The sequence below is a fragment of the Temnothorax curvispinosus genome, unplaced genomic scaffold (genome assembly GCF_003070985.1).
Source record: "Temnothorax curvispinosus isolate PA1 unplaced genomic scaffold, ASM307098v1 QBEX01010309.1, whole genome shotgun sequence".
NCBI classification, from domain to species: domain Eukaryota; kingdom Metazoa; phylum Arthropoda; class Insecta; order Hymenoptera; family Formicidae; genus Temnothorax; species Temnothorax curvispinosus.
In genome coordinates this window covers 50,302-64,144 of record NW_020220089.1, presented here as the reverse complement: position 1 = coordinate 64,144, position 13,843 = coordinate 50,302, and the positions used below count along the sequence as shown (strand labels likewise).

The 13,843-nt window shown below is 42.8% G+C and overlaps 1 protein-coding gene across 31 annotated transcripts in view; it reads left to right on the top strand.

Annotated features, from left to right (window-relative positions):
• Positions 1-13,843, top strand: part of LOC112460084 (twitchin) — an 85,817-nt gene that overhangs the window by 44,451 nt on the left and 27,523 nt on the right. For 30 of the 31 annotated variants that reach the window (XM_025024580.1, XM_025024579.1, XM_025024586.1 and 27 more), the window contains 10 exons: positions 5,352-5,654; positions 6,071-6,352; positions 6,607-6,912; positions 7,310-7,612; positions 7,904-8,205; positions 8,495-8,774; positions 8,884-9,189; positions 9,283-9,557; positions 9,689-9,995; positions 10,488-11,369. In XM_025024580.1, coding sequence (XP_024880348.1) covers positions 5,352-5,654; positions 6,071-6,352; positions 6,607-6,912; positions 7,310-7,612; positions 7,904-8,205; positions 8,495-8,774; positions 8,884-9,189; positions 9,283-9,557; positions 9,689-9,995; positions 10,488-11,369 — 3,546 coding nt within the window. The remainder of the gene's footprint in view (positions 1-5,351; positions 5,655-6,070; positions 6,353-6,606; positions 6,913-7,309; positions 7,613-7,903; positions 8,206-8,494; positions 8,775-8,883; positions 9,190-9,282; positions 9,558-9,688; positions 9,996-10,487; positions 11,370-13,843) is intronic. The other variant, XM_025024582.1, reaches the window with a different exon arrangement.

Below are 13,843 nucleotides of genomic sequence, written 5' to 3'. Positions count from 1 at the left end.
GGTCCGATTAAGCGATCTAAAAGCTTTTGAAAGGTCGCGGGAGCTCCCGTTAAGCCAAACGGCATTCACTTAAAATGAAAGAAGCCCTTTCCCGGTACCGCACAAAGGCAGTTATCTCTCTGCTCTTTTTAGCCAGCGGAATCTGAAAGTAGGCTTGGCTCAAGTCGATGGTCGAAATATACCAAGCTTTTCGCAACTTGTCCAAAATCGCGTTCATATACAACAACGGGTACGCGTCCTTCTTAGAAACATTATTCACTAGCCGGAAATCTAGACAAAATCGATGTCCCGTTAGGCTTTTTAATCATGACGATTGGCGTCGACCATTCGCTCTGAGACGGCTCAATTATCCCGGCCTTTAGTAGACGATCTACTTCCTCGTAAATGGCCTCTTTAATTTTTGGCGAAACGGGATAACATCGTTGCCTAATAGGAGGGTGGTCTCCGACCTCGATATGATGTTCGGTCAACGTCGTGGCTCCGAGCTTTTCCGGACTACCCGTGATCTCTGACTTTAAAAATTTTTGCAAACGTTTCTCCTGGTCGGGTGTTAGCTCGCTCAGCCCGCAACAAACGAGGGGTGACGCTTCCGGCTTTCGCGTTCTTTCCCCCTCCCCCGATTGACCAGGCTCGCAATTCACGCTTTCACCCTCAGCCAAGATCACCCGAACGCTCGCGAGAGAACTCGACGAACCTTTCTCGAAAGGATACGATCGCGAGGAATTCTCAACGAAATTCCAAGTACCGCTCGCGAAATTTATATTTACCCCGAAAGCTGTCAGGAAATCAACTCCTAATATACACGGCAACGCTAAGGTCGGTAGCGAATGAACCCTCATGTTCAATGTTTTACCGTGCACGCTAATTGGAACTTTTACCTCCCCCTCATTCTCGCAGTTTGATTAGTCACGGTAGTTACGCGTTTCCCGCCGGTCGAATGGAACGAGAAACTGAGTTGCTTGATTAACGCCGTTACTTCCGGACCCGCGAAAGTACGGCTGGACCCAAAGTCGACTAGCGCGCCTACTTTGTATCCCGCAATCTGTACGCGGAGGAACATTAGGGAGACTGAGCCTCCTAATCGTTAAACGCGCTATACGCGGCTTCGCGATTCCCCATCGGCGAATCTGCTGGGGCGGGGGGGGGGGGTAGGAGTCGGGTTGCCCCTTTCTCGCAACCTCTATTCGTTTCCCGAACACGTTGGACAGGTGCAAACCGTGACCTCGGCCTTCCCGCACCGGTAGCAATGTTTCCGCGGCGCGGCCTTACATTCGCGCGCGCGAAGTGTCCCGCTTGGTTACAATTCCAGCACGTTGCGGTACGCGTCGCGTTCGCGGTAGTCGGGGTATCGGCGGTCTTGTCCGTCGCGAGAGTAGTTGTCGCCTTTTTTCCCTTCCTCGCGCCCGCCCCGGTTCCGGTCGAACCTGCGGTGGACACGCTGAGCGCAGCTACGGTATTAGGTTTTTCGCCCGACTGGCGGTTCGCGCCCTTCGGCGTTCGATACGCTAAATCCGGAAACAATGATCGTTTCGGCGGAGGAAGAGCACGATAGTTTTGCGCGGCGCGGCAACTAGCCTCGGCACGCGCGGCCCATTGTTCGAGCGCGTCCATATCCGCGACCGCGTCCCGCGGTATCAAAGTTTGTAATCGGGGTAACATGTGCCGATGCGCGTAACCGACCTTTTCCCCTTCGCGCCACGGCGGCGATAGTCGATCAAAAAGCGTATTAAGGCACGTCAGGAAGTCCGTCACGGACTCCTGTTCCCCTTGAGTTCGCCGCATTATCTCGTCGCGGAGAGCGAACTGAAAATCCGGGTCCCCGAAACGTGTACGCCACGCTGTTTTCACGCGGCTCATGTCGATAACCGTTACCTTTTTCCGCGAAACCAATGAAGCGCGATACACAACAGAAAGAATGGAAGACATCGTAAAATATCTTCGTCCATGACCGGAATCAATTCGCGGCCCTCCTCAATGCGCAACAAAAACGTTTCGGCATCCTCTCCGCGAGCGCCCGTAAACTTTAAATCCCATTTCCGCATGATATTATAAACGGTTGTCGCGGAGTTACCGCCCGCATCCTGCGAGGCTCTATGCGCGATATCTCGAACGACGCTCGAGGGATCGAGGTGCGAACGCGTGCTCATCGCCGCGGATGGGCTATCCGGACGGGTGTGGTCCCGGCCGGAACGTCGAAGTGTTCGGCGTCCGTCATTCGGTTCGGTTCGGAGTCTTCGCCACGACGCGTGGCCGCCAGCAAGCGCAATAAACGGAGGGTCAGCTCGGGGTCGGTCCCTTCGGTGGACAATCCGTCGATCCGCGGCGTTGTTCGCGCGTAGCGTGGATAATTCACTCGTCGCTGAGCTCGGTTGGATCCATTTTGACCACTCAGAAAATATTCTCGAACGCGAAATCTGTATTCCGCGAAAAATAATACGGAATGTTACCGTGTTCCCGAAGAAAATCACAAAATCGTTAGACCGGATCACTCACAAAGGCAGGAAATTCATTCACCAGAATTCTCCGTTCTTAAGTCGCGGCGACTATCATAGAATAATACGCGAACAATAATACACGCGAAAGGAATGTGAAGGCAACGCGAAATAGGCAAATAGTTTTTCGGACGTGACCGTCCGCTCAATGTAAACACCGAATTCCGATCTTATCGCGCTCGCGCGCCTTCACCAAATTCCGACGCTGTACATACACGGTCCCGAATAATATCACGAATTCACCGATTAACTCACCCGAATACATTTATCCAAATGATTAACAATTCAAATCATATTTCACGTAAATCTGAAAGAAATATTTTAGACTTTTAGACAAAATATACAATGGTCAATAACGCAGCATATATAATATCGCATCAACAAAAAAATAAAAAGGATAGGATCATTTCGTTATTTCACACAAAATCGATAATTTATTCACCGAAAATCTTCACCCGCACGAAAATATCGTAGCGCTACGTCAAGCCCTTTTCGTGCCTTTCGGCGATCTTTTCGGCTGCCCCACATTGGGCGCCAAATTTTGTTACGTCTTTTCCACTCCCGGAGCAGTCCGGGACGTGTGACGGATCAAAAGGAGGAGGGAGGGGAGGATGTCAGGTCCCTCCGACTGTCCTCTCGTATCGCTCGACAATTATACGCGAAAGTATTGTATTGGGCGCCAGACGCGTAATTCGCATCCACTAAAGTACGTACGCTAGAATCACCAAAAATTTTAACCGCGACACAAGACGAAATTAAAGCCACGTACGAGAGGTTGGCCAGCTCGACCTAATAGCTATGGGCGGGGTGGATGGAGGGCGGCGCACGATTCGGCGGAGTTACGCGTAAATCATTCACTCAAATCATTGAAAACAAATAACACGGTTAAAATGAATTATAAATGAAAGAAAAGGAAGAAGATAACATTGAGTAATCGAAATAGGTTAAACCTTAAATCGTAGAAACGCGAAGGAACCAAATCATCTCATACGACAGAAAGGAACATTGGATTCGACGCATGCAAGTGAACACGATAAGCAAAACGCAAACGGAAATTTTACCGTAACGAAATTGTGAGGACGCAGGTAACTGAAAGTAACGCGAGACAATAACGTGAACATCATTGCAGAATTCTGTCGCCACGAAAGGTAACGCCGTACTACTCTAACACGAATCCTAAACGACAATTTCACCTAAACGCGAATAACTCACCGAACATTACATCAAACGCGATCAACGTTAATAGCCGACACGAGTCGGAACGCAACATGATCGTGAAACATAATCATCGCAGTCGCGATCAAGTTCTGTCGCCCTGGGGGCCCAACAATGGCTACAGACGCTAATTATCGCATATCCTTTACTAGGACTAACGCTCGCGAGTGTCCAAGAACGACGCAATACGTTACGCTGGAATTTTCGAGATGGACGCGGAATAACGCGCTCACTCGCACGAAACCGACGAAACTCGACGAACGAACTCGATGCTAACAATCGCAACGAATACAAGACGTAACGCAAGTAATTTGAACGCAATGACGCGATTACGAGCGCGGATATTACACGAAAACGGGCTCGCGGTACCGGACTTCGCTAACGAATCTATCGCGATCTCCAGAGGCTCGCTATAACGTTCCTACCGCGATCCCGCGGCCATGATACCATTACCATCCCGAGGCCCTTCGCTCTCGCTGTCGATCGCAAAATTACGCTCGGTTCGTAAGGAACCGGACATACCGCGGTATTACTTACGTTTTCCCGAGCAAGAGCGCGCACCGGAGGGCGGCATCGTGGCTCGACATTTACGGTATAACCTGCGGGCAACCTCACCGATGCAGTGCCTCCTCCTGGGGCTCCTCGCCGTCGCCTCGTGCCAACAATCGTCTTAACGGAAGTGATCCCGATTCAGAGCGGCTATCGCGGACCTCGATTTCCAATATGTTCGGGTGCGCCGACACACGAACAGAGAGTGACGTCAGTGACGCGATAAATTCGTTCGATCGCAGAATCGATGTGGCATCCCCCCTTCGGGGTGCGCGCGGACCAATTGGGGCGCGAGCTTGCAAGCTTGCGCTATCCCGGCGCAGGGTCGTCGCAAAGGGGACCCTTCGGGGGCGCCCAACAGTCCCTCAGCGGCGCAGCGGCTCCAAAATTTTGTCCTTGGTAACGGACGGGACTTCGACCCTTCCGGTGTGCCTCCGGTTTGACCCCGGTGGCCAGCCACCCCGTGGGCCGGTACTCCGTGGAAGCGAATTGCTGAGGCCGGGTTTACCCGGGCACTTGGGGCCCCGCTATATCGGCGGTCTCGCCCGTCGCTGCCTTATGCGCTGTACGCCTGTCTGCTTCGTTGCTCTCGCCAACCTGTGGTCTCTGCTGTTTCCGCTCGCCACCCGTCCTCGGTCCTTGGTTTTTCCGGACCCTTACCTTTATTTTGATACTCCCTCGGAGAGGCTCGCCGTGGTTTGCGGTGAGGCGCCGCGCATTTTACAAAAATAAATAAAAAAAAGGATCAGATTGCGGAAACGCGATTAAATTCGGCCCCTAGAGATCTCGCCGTTGTCTCTCTGGTTCGTCCCTAGGCGCGAAATTCCGCGCCTTGTGACGGTTGCGGGGCGCTGCCACGATGCGGCGGGCCGCAACGTTATAATATATATATGTATATACAATATGACAATATATACATTTTTAAAGAAAATTTTGTTAAAGAATTCGTAGCTCGATGAAAAAGTATAATTAAAATGTTACTTTCACAAAATAAATAATTTATTATATCATCTTCATAGCCCAATTAAGATTCTGTAATATTAATAAATATTTTACATTGCTAAAAATTAAATTATATATGTTTTCTTTTGACAGATGTCACAAGCAAGCCTGGAACACCGGAACTCGAGGATTGGGATGTCGATCGTGTCGATCTCAAGTGGGAACCTCCCAAAGACATGGGCGGTGCGCCGATCACCGGTTATATTATTGAAAAGAAGGAAAAACCTTCTTCACAGTGGGAAGAAGCTCTAGTCACCGATTCGCCACAACCAAAAGGTCGTGTTACCGGGTTGAAGAAGGGTTCCACTTATCAGTTCCGTGTTCGTGCTGTTAACAAGGCTGGACCATCGGAGCCCAGCGATCCGACCAAGCCGCACATTGCAAAAGCAAGATTCCGTGAGTATCTCAATTTGATCAACTAATTATAAATAAATATAACTTATCTTGAATATTATGTTACAGAAAGTGTGTTTGAAATATTTGATAATTACAGAGTAGACAATATATAGTAAATTACAATTTATAATTAAATAATTTTATATTAAAATTAATAACGTAGAATTTATTTTAAATTATTTTTAAATTATTTTAATTTTATTTTAAATTATTTTTAATAGAAATTAAAAATAAAATTTATTTTAAATTTTATTTTTAATTTCTATTGAAAATGATTTAAATTAAAGTCTCTCTTTAACGTCAAAATGTAATTTATCGTATTTTATGGAAAATGAGAAATGGGAATAAATATTTAGCATTTTTAATAATTGTTACAAAATAATTTGAGGTAATATTGTATAAATATTTTCTTATAGTGAAACCGCACATCAACCGTGACAAGTTGCAAACCATTAAAGTAAGGGCAGGCCAGTTGGTGAAGTTAGAAGTTGATGTCGAAGGTGAACCTCCTCCAACAGTTACGTGGAGTTTCGCCGGTGCGCCGCTCCAAACTGGAGCCAATGTTAAGATCGATAACGAAGACTACCTTACTAAGATTCAGTTAACAAACACCAGTCGGAAGTTAACTGGCAGATATACCATTAAGGCTGTAAACGACTCCGGACAGGATGAGGCCGATGTGGAGATTAATATTCTTGGTAAATAAACTTGAATACATTTTGTATCCGTATCTCCTTTCTGACTTAATTTAAGTTAACTTAAGTGTACAATAATTAAGTGTAAAAATATACTTAATTTAACGTTAAAATAAGAAATGCATAATATGAGTAAGTTTTTTTCTAATTTTTTAAGTCAAATAATGCATATCGAAAGTGATATAAATTATATTAGTTATATTAGCTAACTCATAAACACATTATAGAATATATATTTATGCAGTAAAATTTTGTAGACAAGCCTGGAAAGCCGGAGGGACCGCTGGAAGTGTCCGACGTGCACAAGGAGGGCTGCAAATTGAAGTGGAGCAAACCGAAGGACGATGGTGGATTACCTCTGTCCAGTTACATAGTTGAAAAGATGGACGTGACGACGGGTCGTTGGGTACCAGCCGGTATCGTGGACCCTGACAAAACTGAGCACGCGGTTACCGGTTTGGAGCCCGGCCATAAGTACGAATTCCGTGTGAAGGCTGTGAACGAGGAGGGGGAATCAGAACCCCTACAAACTGATGTTGCCATCGTAGCGAAGAATCCATACGGTATAGTATTTTGATTACATTGTTCGCGCATATACATTTTATTTTTACACGTAATTCTATTTTAAATTGAGTAATTTTAGGTATACTGTAAGCAGTAAATATCTTTCTTACTTTCTTAATAAAAAAAATTTGTAATTTAGGATATGATATTATCTTTTATAATTGAATTTATTGTAGATATGTATACATTATTTTAGTAATTATAGATAGTATGTTAGACTTTCTCTTTAGTAGTAGATAAAAAATTTTATTAAAATTTATTATATTATGATAAAAATATCAAACAAAGATGACAATACAAAAATCTACTTATTTAGTTATATTATTTATTTGATAATTTTTGTAATTATTAAAAGAGAATAGGAAGGATTATGGGGTACTTTTTGAAATGTTTTAGATGCTCCAGCGGCGCCTGGCCTCCCAGAGATCGTCGATTGGTCGGAGAACATGGTAAAACTCAAATGGGAGCCACCGATAAGGGACGGCGGTGCACCAATTACCGGATATATCATCGAGATGAAGGATAAGTTCGGTACTAATTTCGTCAAGGCTGCTGAAGTGCAAGGGCCCGTGTGTACTGGCACAGTTCCACGTTTAGAAGAGGGTAATCAGTATCAGTTTAGAGTACGCGCCGTCAATAAAGCTGGCCCTGGTGAACCTAGCGAGGCCACCAACCCGCACACCGCTAAAGCTCGTTGGCGTAAGTGTCGCTTTGTTTTAATTTTAATAAATCACAGTTTTATCAGGAAAGAGTGAAAATACAAAAATATATTTTGTTATAGAAGAAATTTTATCGTATAAATAATATTTAATATGAAATTCTATATTTATTAAGATTTATTTAATTTCCTTTATTTCTATTTATTATGATTTGTGTGTTAATTCTATTTATTAAAATTTATTTAAATTTAATTTTCTTCTTAAAATCTTGTATTTATTTGTCTGAAGAAGGCAGTCATCGATAGTTGATTTCTTAATTTTTATTTCGCAGTGAAACCATACATTGATCGCACAAATCTGCAACCTATGACGGTAAAAGTCGGCCTCACCGTAACCCTGGATGTAAACATAATTGGCGAACCGCCACCGAAAGTCACTTGGACCTTCAAAGACAAAGAACTCGTATCGGACGACACAATACGAATCGACAATATCGATTACAACACAAAATTCTTTATTCTAAAAACTAAACGCGCGCACACCGGCAAATACGTGATCACGGCGAAGAACGAAGTTGGCGAGGATACTGCCGAAGTAGAAATCACCGTTCTTGGCAAGCCGAGCAAACCAAAGGTAAAAATTTAACATTTTATCTTGTGTATGTCTATAAATTATGTATACACATTTATTACATTATCACTTTATTCAACAAAAGTTGAATTAATTCAATCAAATCTTTATTAAATGAAATGAGAAGTGTTTAAAATAATAATTAACGATTATTTAAATATGAATAATTAAAAAATTTATTAAATAATTTATTTATTTAGTTATTGATTATTGTAATTATTTAATTATATTTATCTGGTTTATAAGTTTTGAAAATCCGACAACAAGATTAAATATCTTTTTTGCAACTTAGGGTCCTTTGGAAGTGAGCGATGTTAACAAACATGGTTGCAAACTCAAATGGGACAAACCCGAAGACGACGGTGGTACACCGGTCGAATACTACGAGATCGAGAAGCTGGATCCTCTTACAGGGCAATGGGTACCCTGCGGTCGTAGTACCGAACCCGAAGCGACTATCACCGGATTGCAGGAGGGCAAGCCATACAAATTCCGCGTGAAAGCCGTCAACAGGGAAGGAGAGTCCGACGATTTGGAGGCGGACAAGTCTATCATAGCCAAGAATCCATTCGGTACGGATTTCGAAATTCGGAGAAACTGAAAATGGATTTAATTTTGAAGTTATATATTATATATGTTTATCCGTTGCATATACATTACGAGTCACTTTCTCGATTTTAGACGAACCGGGCAAGCCTGGTCGACCAGAGCTCAAGAACTGGGACAAGGACTTCGTCGATCTCGAATGGACTCCGCCTAAGGACGACGGCGGTGCGCCGATTGAGAAATACATCGTGCAAATGCGAGACAAAGAGGGTAGACAATGGGTGGACGTCGCTAAGGTTCCAGGAGAACGAACGGCCGCTAAAGTAACCGACGGTATTCAGGAGGGTCATGAGTACGAGTTCAGAATAGTAGCAGTCAATAGGGCCGGACCTGGCGAGCCCAGTGATACCTCCAAGAGCGTCATCGCCAAGCCTCGATTCTGTAAGTGTTATATAATTGACAACCTTATTACATTTAGACAAACTTGTTTATTCAGTATAGTAATTTATATCTAATTAATCCTGTTGTTTATAGTGGCACCGCATATCGATCGCAAGAATCTTCAGAAGAAAGTCATGCGAATTGGCCAGATGCTGCGACTCGAGGCCGACATCAAGGGTGAACCACCACCAATCGTTACATGGAAACTCAAAGACACGGTGCTGAAGAGCATGGACCGACTCAAAATTGAGAACGAGGATTATCATACTATGTTCATCCTCAATAAGCTTCAGCGCTCGGACACCGGCACTTACACCGTCATCGCCAAGAATGACAGCGGCACCGATCAGGTTGACGTTGAGCTTCAGGTTTGTATAATCATTTCCCAAATTAATTATATAAATTCCGAGAATACTAAAAATCATTTGTTAGAACATTTTTTACTAAATATAATTGATCGTTTATTATCGTATTATTATTATTTTGATATGTCCGTCAGGTTCTAAGCAAGCCCAGCAAACCGAAAGGACCACTCGAAGTGTCCGATGTGACGGCCGAGGGTTGCAAGCTGAAATGGGACAAACCCGACGACGACGGTGGTGAACCGGTTGATCATTACGTCATCGAAAGGATGGATGTTGACACTGGACGTTGGGTGCCATGCGGTACCAGCAAGACTCCGGAGGCAGACGTGTCCGGTTTGAACGAGGGCAAAGATTATCAATTCCGTGTCAAAGCTGTCAATTCTGAAGGCGAATCTGAGCCTCTGGAAACGGCCATACCGACGACTGCCAAAAATCCTTATTGTAAATATCTCATTTATTTTTGATATTTCTTTCGATCAATTTTTTGAATTTCTTTAATTATATTATTAGTAATTATATTATTAGTAACTTCAAAACATTAATTAGAAATATATTTTGAAGATCTAATTTACTTGCAACTTTTATGATAATATATAAACTGTAAAAGTTTAGTTTTTCTTATTTTTCTCGTTATATTAAAAAATTTGTAATTTTTAAAAAACTTAAATTTTTGTATTGCTATTTATATTAATACATCTTTTCTATGTTATAAGTAAATTTTATTACCTAAAATATTATTTTTTATAATTGTTTTATAACTGTAATTGTATTTATCATATTACATGTTAAAGAATATAATATTAGAATATAATTTAACAAAATAATTATATTACGCATTATATTATTATATTGCTAAACACATTTTAGTAAATTTTTAATTTTTATTATTATCTATAATAATACATTTTCTAAAACATTTATTTCTAATTATAGCTGAGCCCGATGCGCCCAGTAAACCCGAGTTGAAGGACTGGTCGAAGAACCACGTGGACCTGAAATGGAAAGCTCCGAAGAAAGACGGCGGTGCTCCTATCGAGAAATATATTATCGAGAAGAAGGACCAGTATGGCAAGTGGCAGAAAGCCGCGGAAGTTCCAGGCAACAAAACCGAAGCCAAAGTGCCAGATCTTGTGGAGGGTCAGAAATATCAATTTCGGGTTAAGGCCGTGAACAAGGGTGGTCAGAGCAAGCCCAGCGAGCCCAGCGACACCTTGACTGCCAAAGATCGTTATGCCGCGCCCAAGATTGATCGTACGAACCTGAAAGATATCACGATTAAGGCCGGCAATGTCATTCGGTTGGACGTCAAAGTCACGGGTGAACCGCCGCCAAGCAAAACCTGGTTCCTGAACAAGGCCAAGCAGGAATCCGGCAATGTCCTGACCATCGAGACGGAGGATTACAAGACCAAGCTCGTGGTCTCATCGGCGACCAGGGCGCATTGCGGCACGCTGACTCTGAAAGCGGAGAACAGCTCCGGCAAAGATGAGGCGTCCATCGAAATTCTGGTGCTGGACAAGCCTAGCAAGCCCGAAGGACCGCTCAAAGTTTCCGACGTGCACAAGGAGGGCTGTACTCTCAAGTGGAATCCGCCCGCGGACGACGGTGGTGCGCCTTTGGACCACTACGTGGTCGAGAAAATGGACACGGAGACTGGCAGATGGATACCGGTCGCACGTACCAAGGAACCTACGATGGCGGTGGAGAATCTTGTGCCCGGACAGGAATATAAGTTTCGGGTCGCAGCTGTAAACGCGGAAGGCGAATCCGAACCGTTGGAGACCGAATACGGAATCGTCGCCAAGAATCCATTCGGTAAGAAATTAGTCTCTATAGTTTCTCTTTAGCGTTTCTTCATAATATCTATTAAATCTATTCTTTTATTGTTAACTTTCAAGTCCCTTTAATTTTTATATGAAAATTCTGCACGTCTATAATGATATAATATATATATGTTTATTAACTTTAGCAATACAGCCAGAAAGTGGACTTGGTTTACATCAATCCTTAATCACTCATACTTGCATTCAATCCACGCATACACAAATATCCAAAATCCTATTATAAATTATACCATTATATCTTATTGCACTATCTCCTATCCTCACAGCCTATCTCACAGCCTAATGACATTCTATATCTATCTTCTTTTTCTTTCGCATTCCTTTCCCTAACAACTTTCAACAATACCTTCGCTTTGGTGGTGTCCAATTTATCATTCCAAAGTTTTTCCAACCTTTCTTTACTATCCTTTCCTAATACTGTAAACCATTCCTTTGTCTTAACGCAATCTTCAACATAGTGGTTCATATTATCCTTGCCTTCATTACAAAAAATACACATTTGTTTCTCTTCATCTAGCCAATACCTGTTACCTGATTCTAAGTTCCCGCATCTTAAATTTAATAACGCTCTGATACTATCCCCGAGACCCTGCCTGTCTAAATTATCCAACTTTAAGTAGCTTGGGCCTTCCAAATCTATACTTAGCTCCTTATATTTCTTGTTATACCTTGCATCTAAAATCCTGTTTCCCTCTAATTGCCTCTGTACATCCTCATCCCTCTTCCGCATTTCTTTACCTAAATTTCTCCCCTCCCTTCTCAAGGCTTCCACCGCCACAACACTCCAACCGTTCCTATTAAAATATTTCTCTCTTTCCTTACCGTACCTATCGTTCCAATCATTACTTTCTTTCTCCAGCCAACACTTTTTAATCCACCTTTCCTCATTTGTTTCCCTGACCTTATCCTCAAATTTCATAGCCCTAATTCCCCATCCTATCCTTAATTTGCTCAACCCTAGTTCTCTAGACATTATATATCTCGGTGTGCAAAACTTTAATTTGAAAACCCATCTAGCGTAATCCAACAATAACTTTTCTAAATTTTTCTTTTCTTCCCAGCCCCATAATTCCACCCCATATGAAATCACGCTCCTAACTAAATATCTAAATAACATCCCTCTTCTAATAAAATCATTCCTACAAATTCTTTCCCCTAGCCCCCACGTCCTGTTAGCCGCTATCCTGCCTTTCCTACACAACTCTTTAATATGCTCTGTATATTTACCATTCCTATTAAATACAAACCCTAGATATTTAAACGTCTTGACTTCTTCGATTTCTTTATTCTCCCATTTCCATTTTTCTACCTTTTCCCTATCTTTCTTATTGAACACCACCATCTTAGTTTTATCCGTACATAAAGTCATTTTTCTTTTCCTAAAAAATCTCCTAATTGTATCCATCATATCTAGCATCGCATCCCTGTTCTTTGCTAAAAATACCATATCGTCTGCATACTCTAACGACCACACTCTTACATCTCTTAATTGCACGCCGCCTATGTTTCTTACTTCTAATGCTTTCCTAATCTCCGCAATATACAGGTTAAATAGAAGCGGGCTCAGAACACAGCCCTGCCTAACTCCTTTCGTTATAAAAAATTCCTTCGTTACGCCTTTCTTTGTTCTAATCGCTACCTTTGTGATCTCGTAAATCCTTTCTAACTTTCCTATAAGCTCTTCTTCTATTCCCATTTCTCTAAGAATCTTCCAAAGTTGTCTTCTCTCAACGTTGTCAAAAGCTGCCTTCAGGTCCACGAAGAGTGCATAAACTTTGCCTTTCCTACCCTTCCTTTCTTCTTTCTGAGTTAGATGATCCAGCACAAAAATATTGTCTATAGTTGATCTACCACGTCTAAAACCGGCTTGGCTTTCTGGTAGCAAACCTTTCTGCTCGACAGATTCCTCTAACCTTCCTCTGATAATTTCAGCATATATTTTGTAAGCCGAGCATAAAAGAGAAATACCTCTATAATTCCCTACTATGTTTTCGTCCCCTCTTTTATGCAGCGGGACTATGATCGAGGTCCTCCAGTCCTTTGGTAAGATTCCTTCCTTCCAGACCTGATTTAGAACCTCTATTAGACCTTTCCTAACTGCCCTGCCTCCATACAGCCAAGCTTCAAGCGGTATTCCATCCACACCTACAGCCTTGTTTTTCTTCAATTTTCTCACCGCCTTAGCTATTTCTTCTTCCTCCAACTGTGAACCTATTAGAACAGGCCTTTCTTCTTCAGTTCCCATGCTATTATTTCTTACCTTGTCTTCCGCCATATCTTCTGTACCTCCGAGAAGCTCCTTAAAATACTTCATCCATTCTGCACCCTCAATTTTATTTTCCTTCCACACCTTTTTCTTTCTTTTCCTATTAATGAATTTCCAGACCTCTGCTCCTTGCCTTAGGATCTTCAATTCCTCTTCTTCTTTGATTCTCTTCTCCTTCC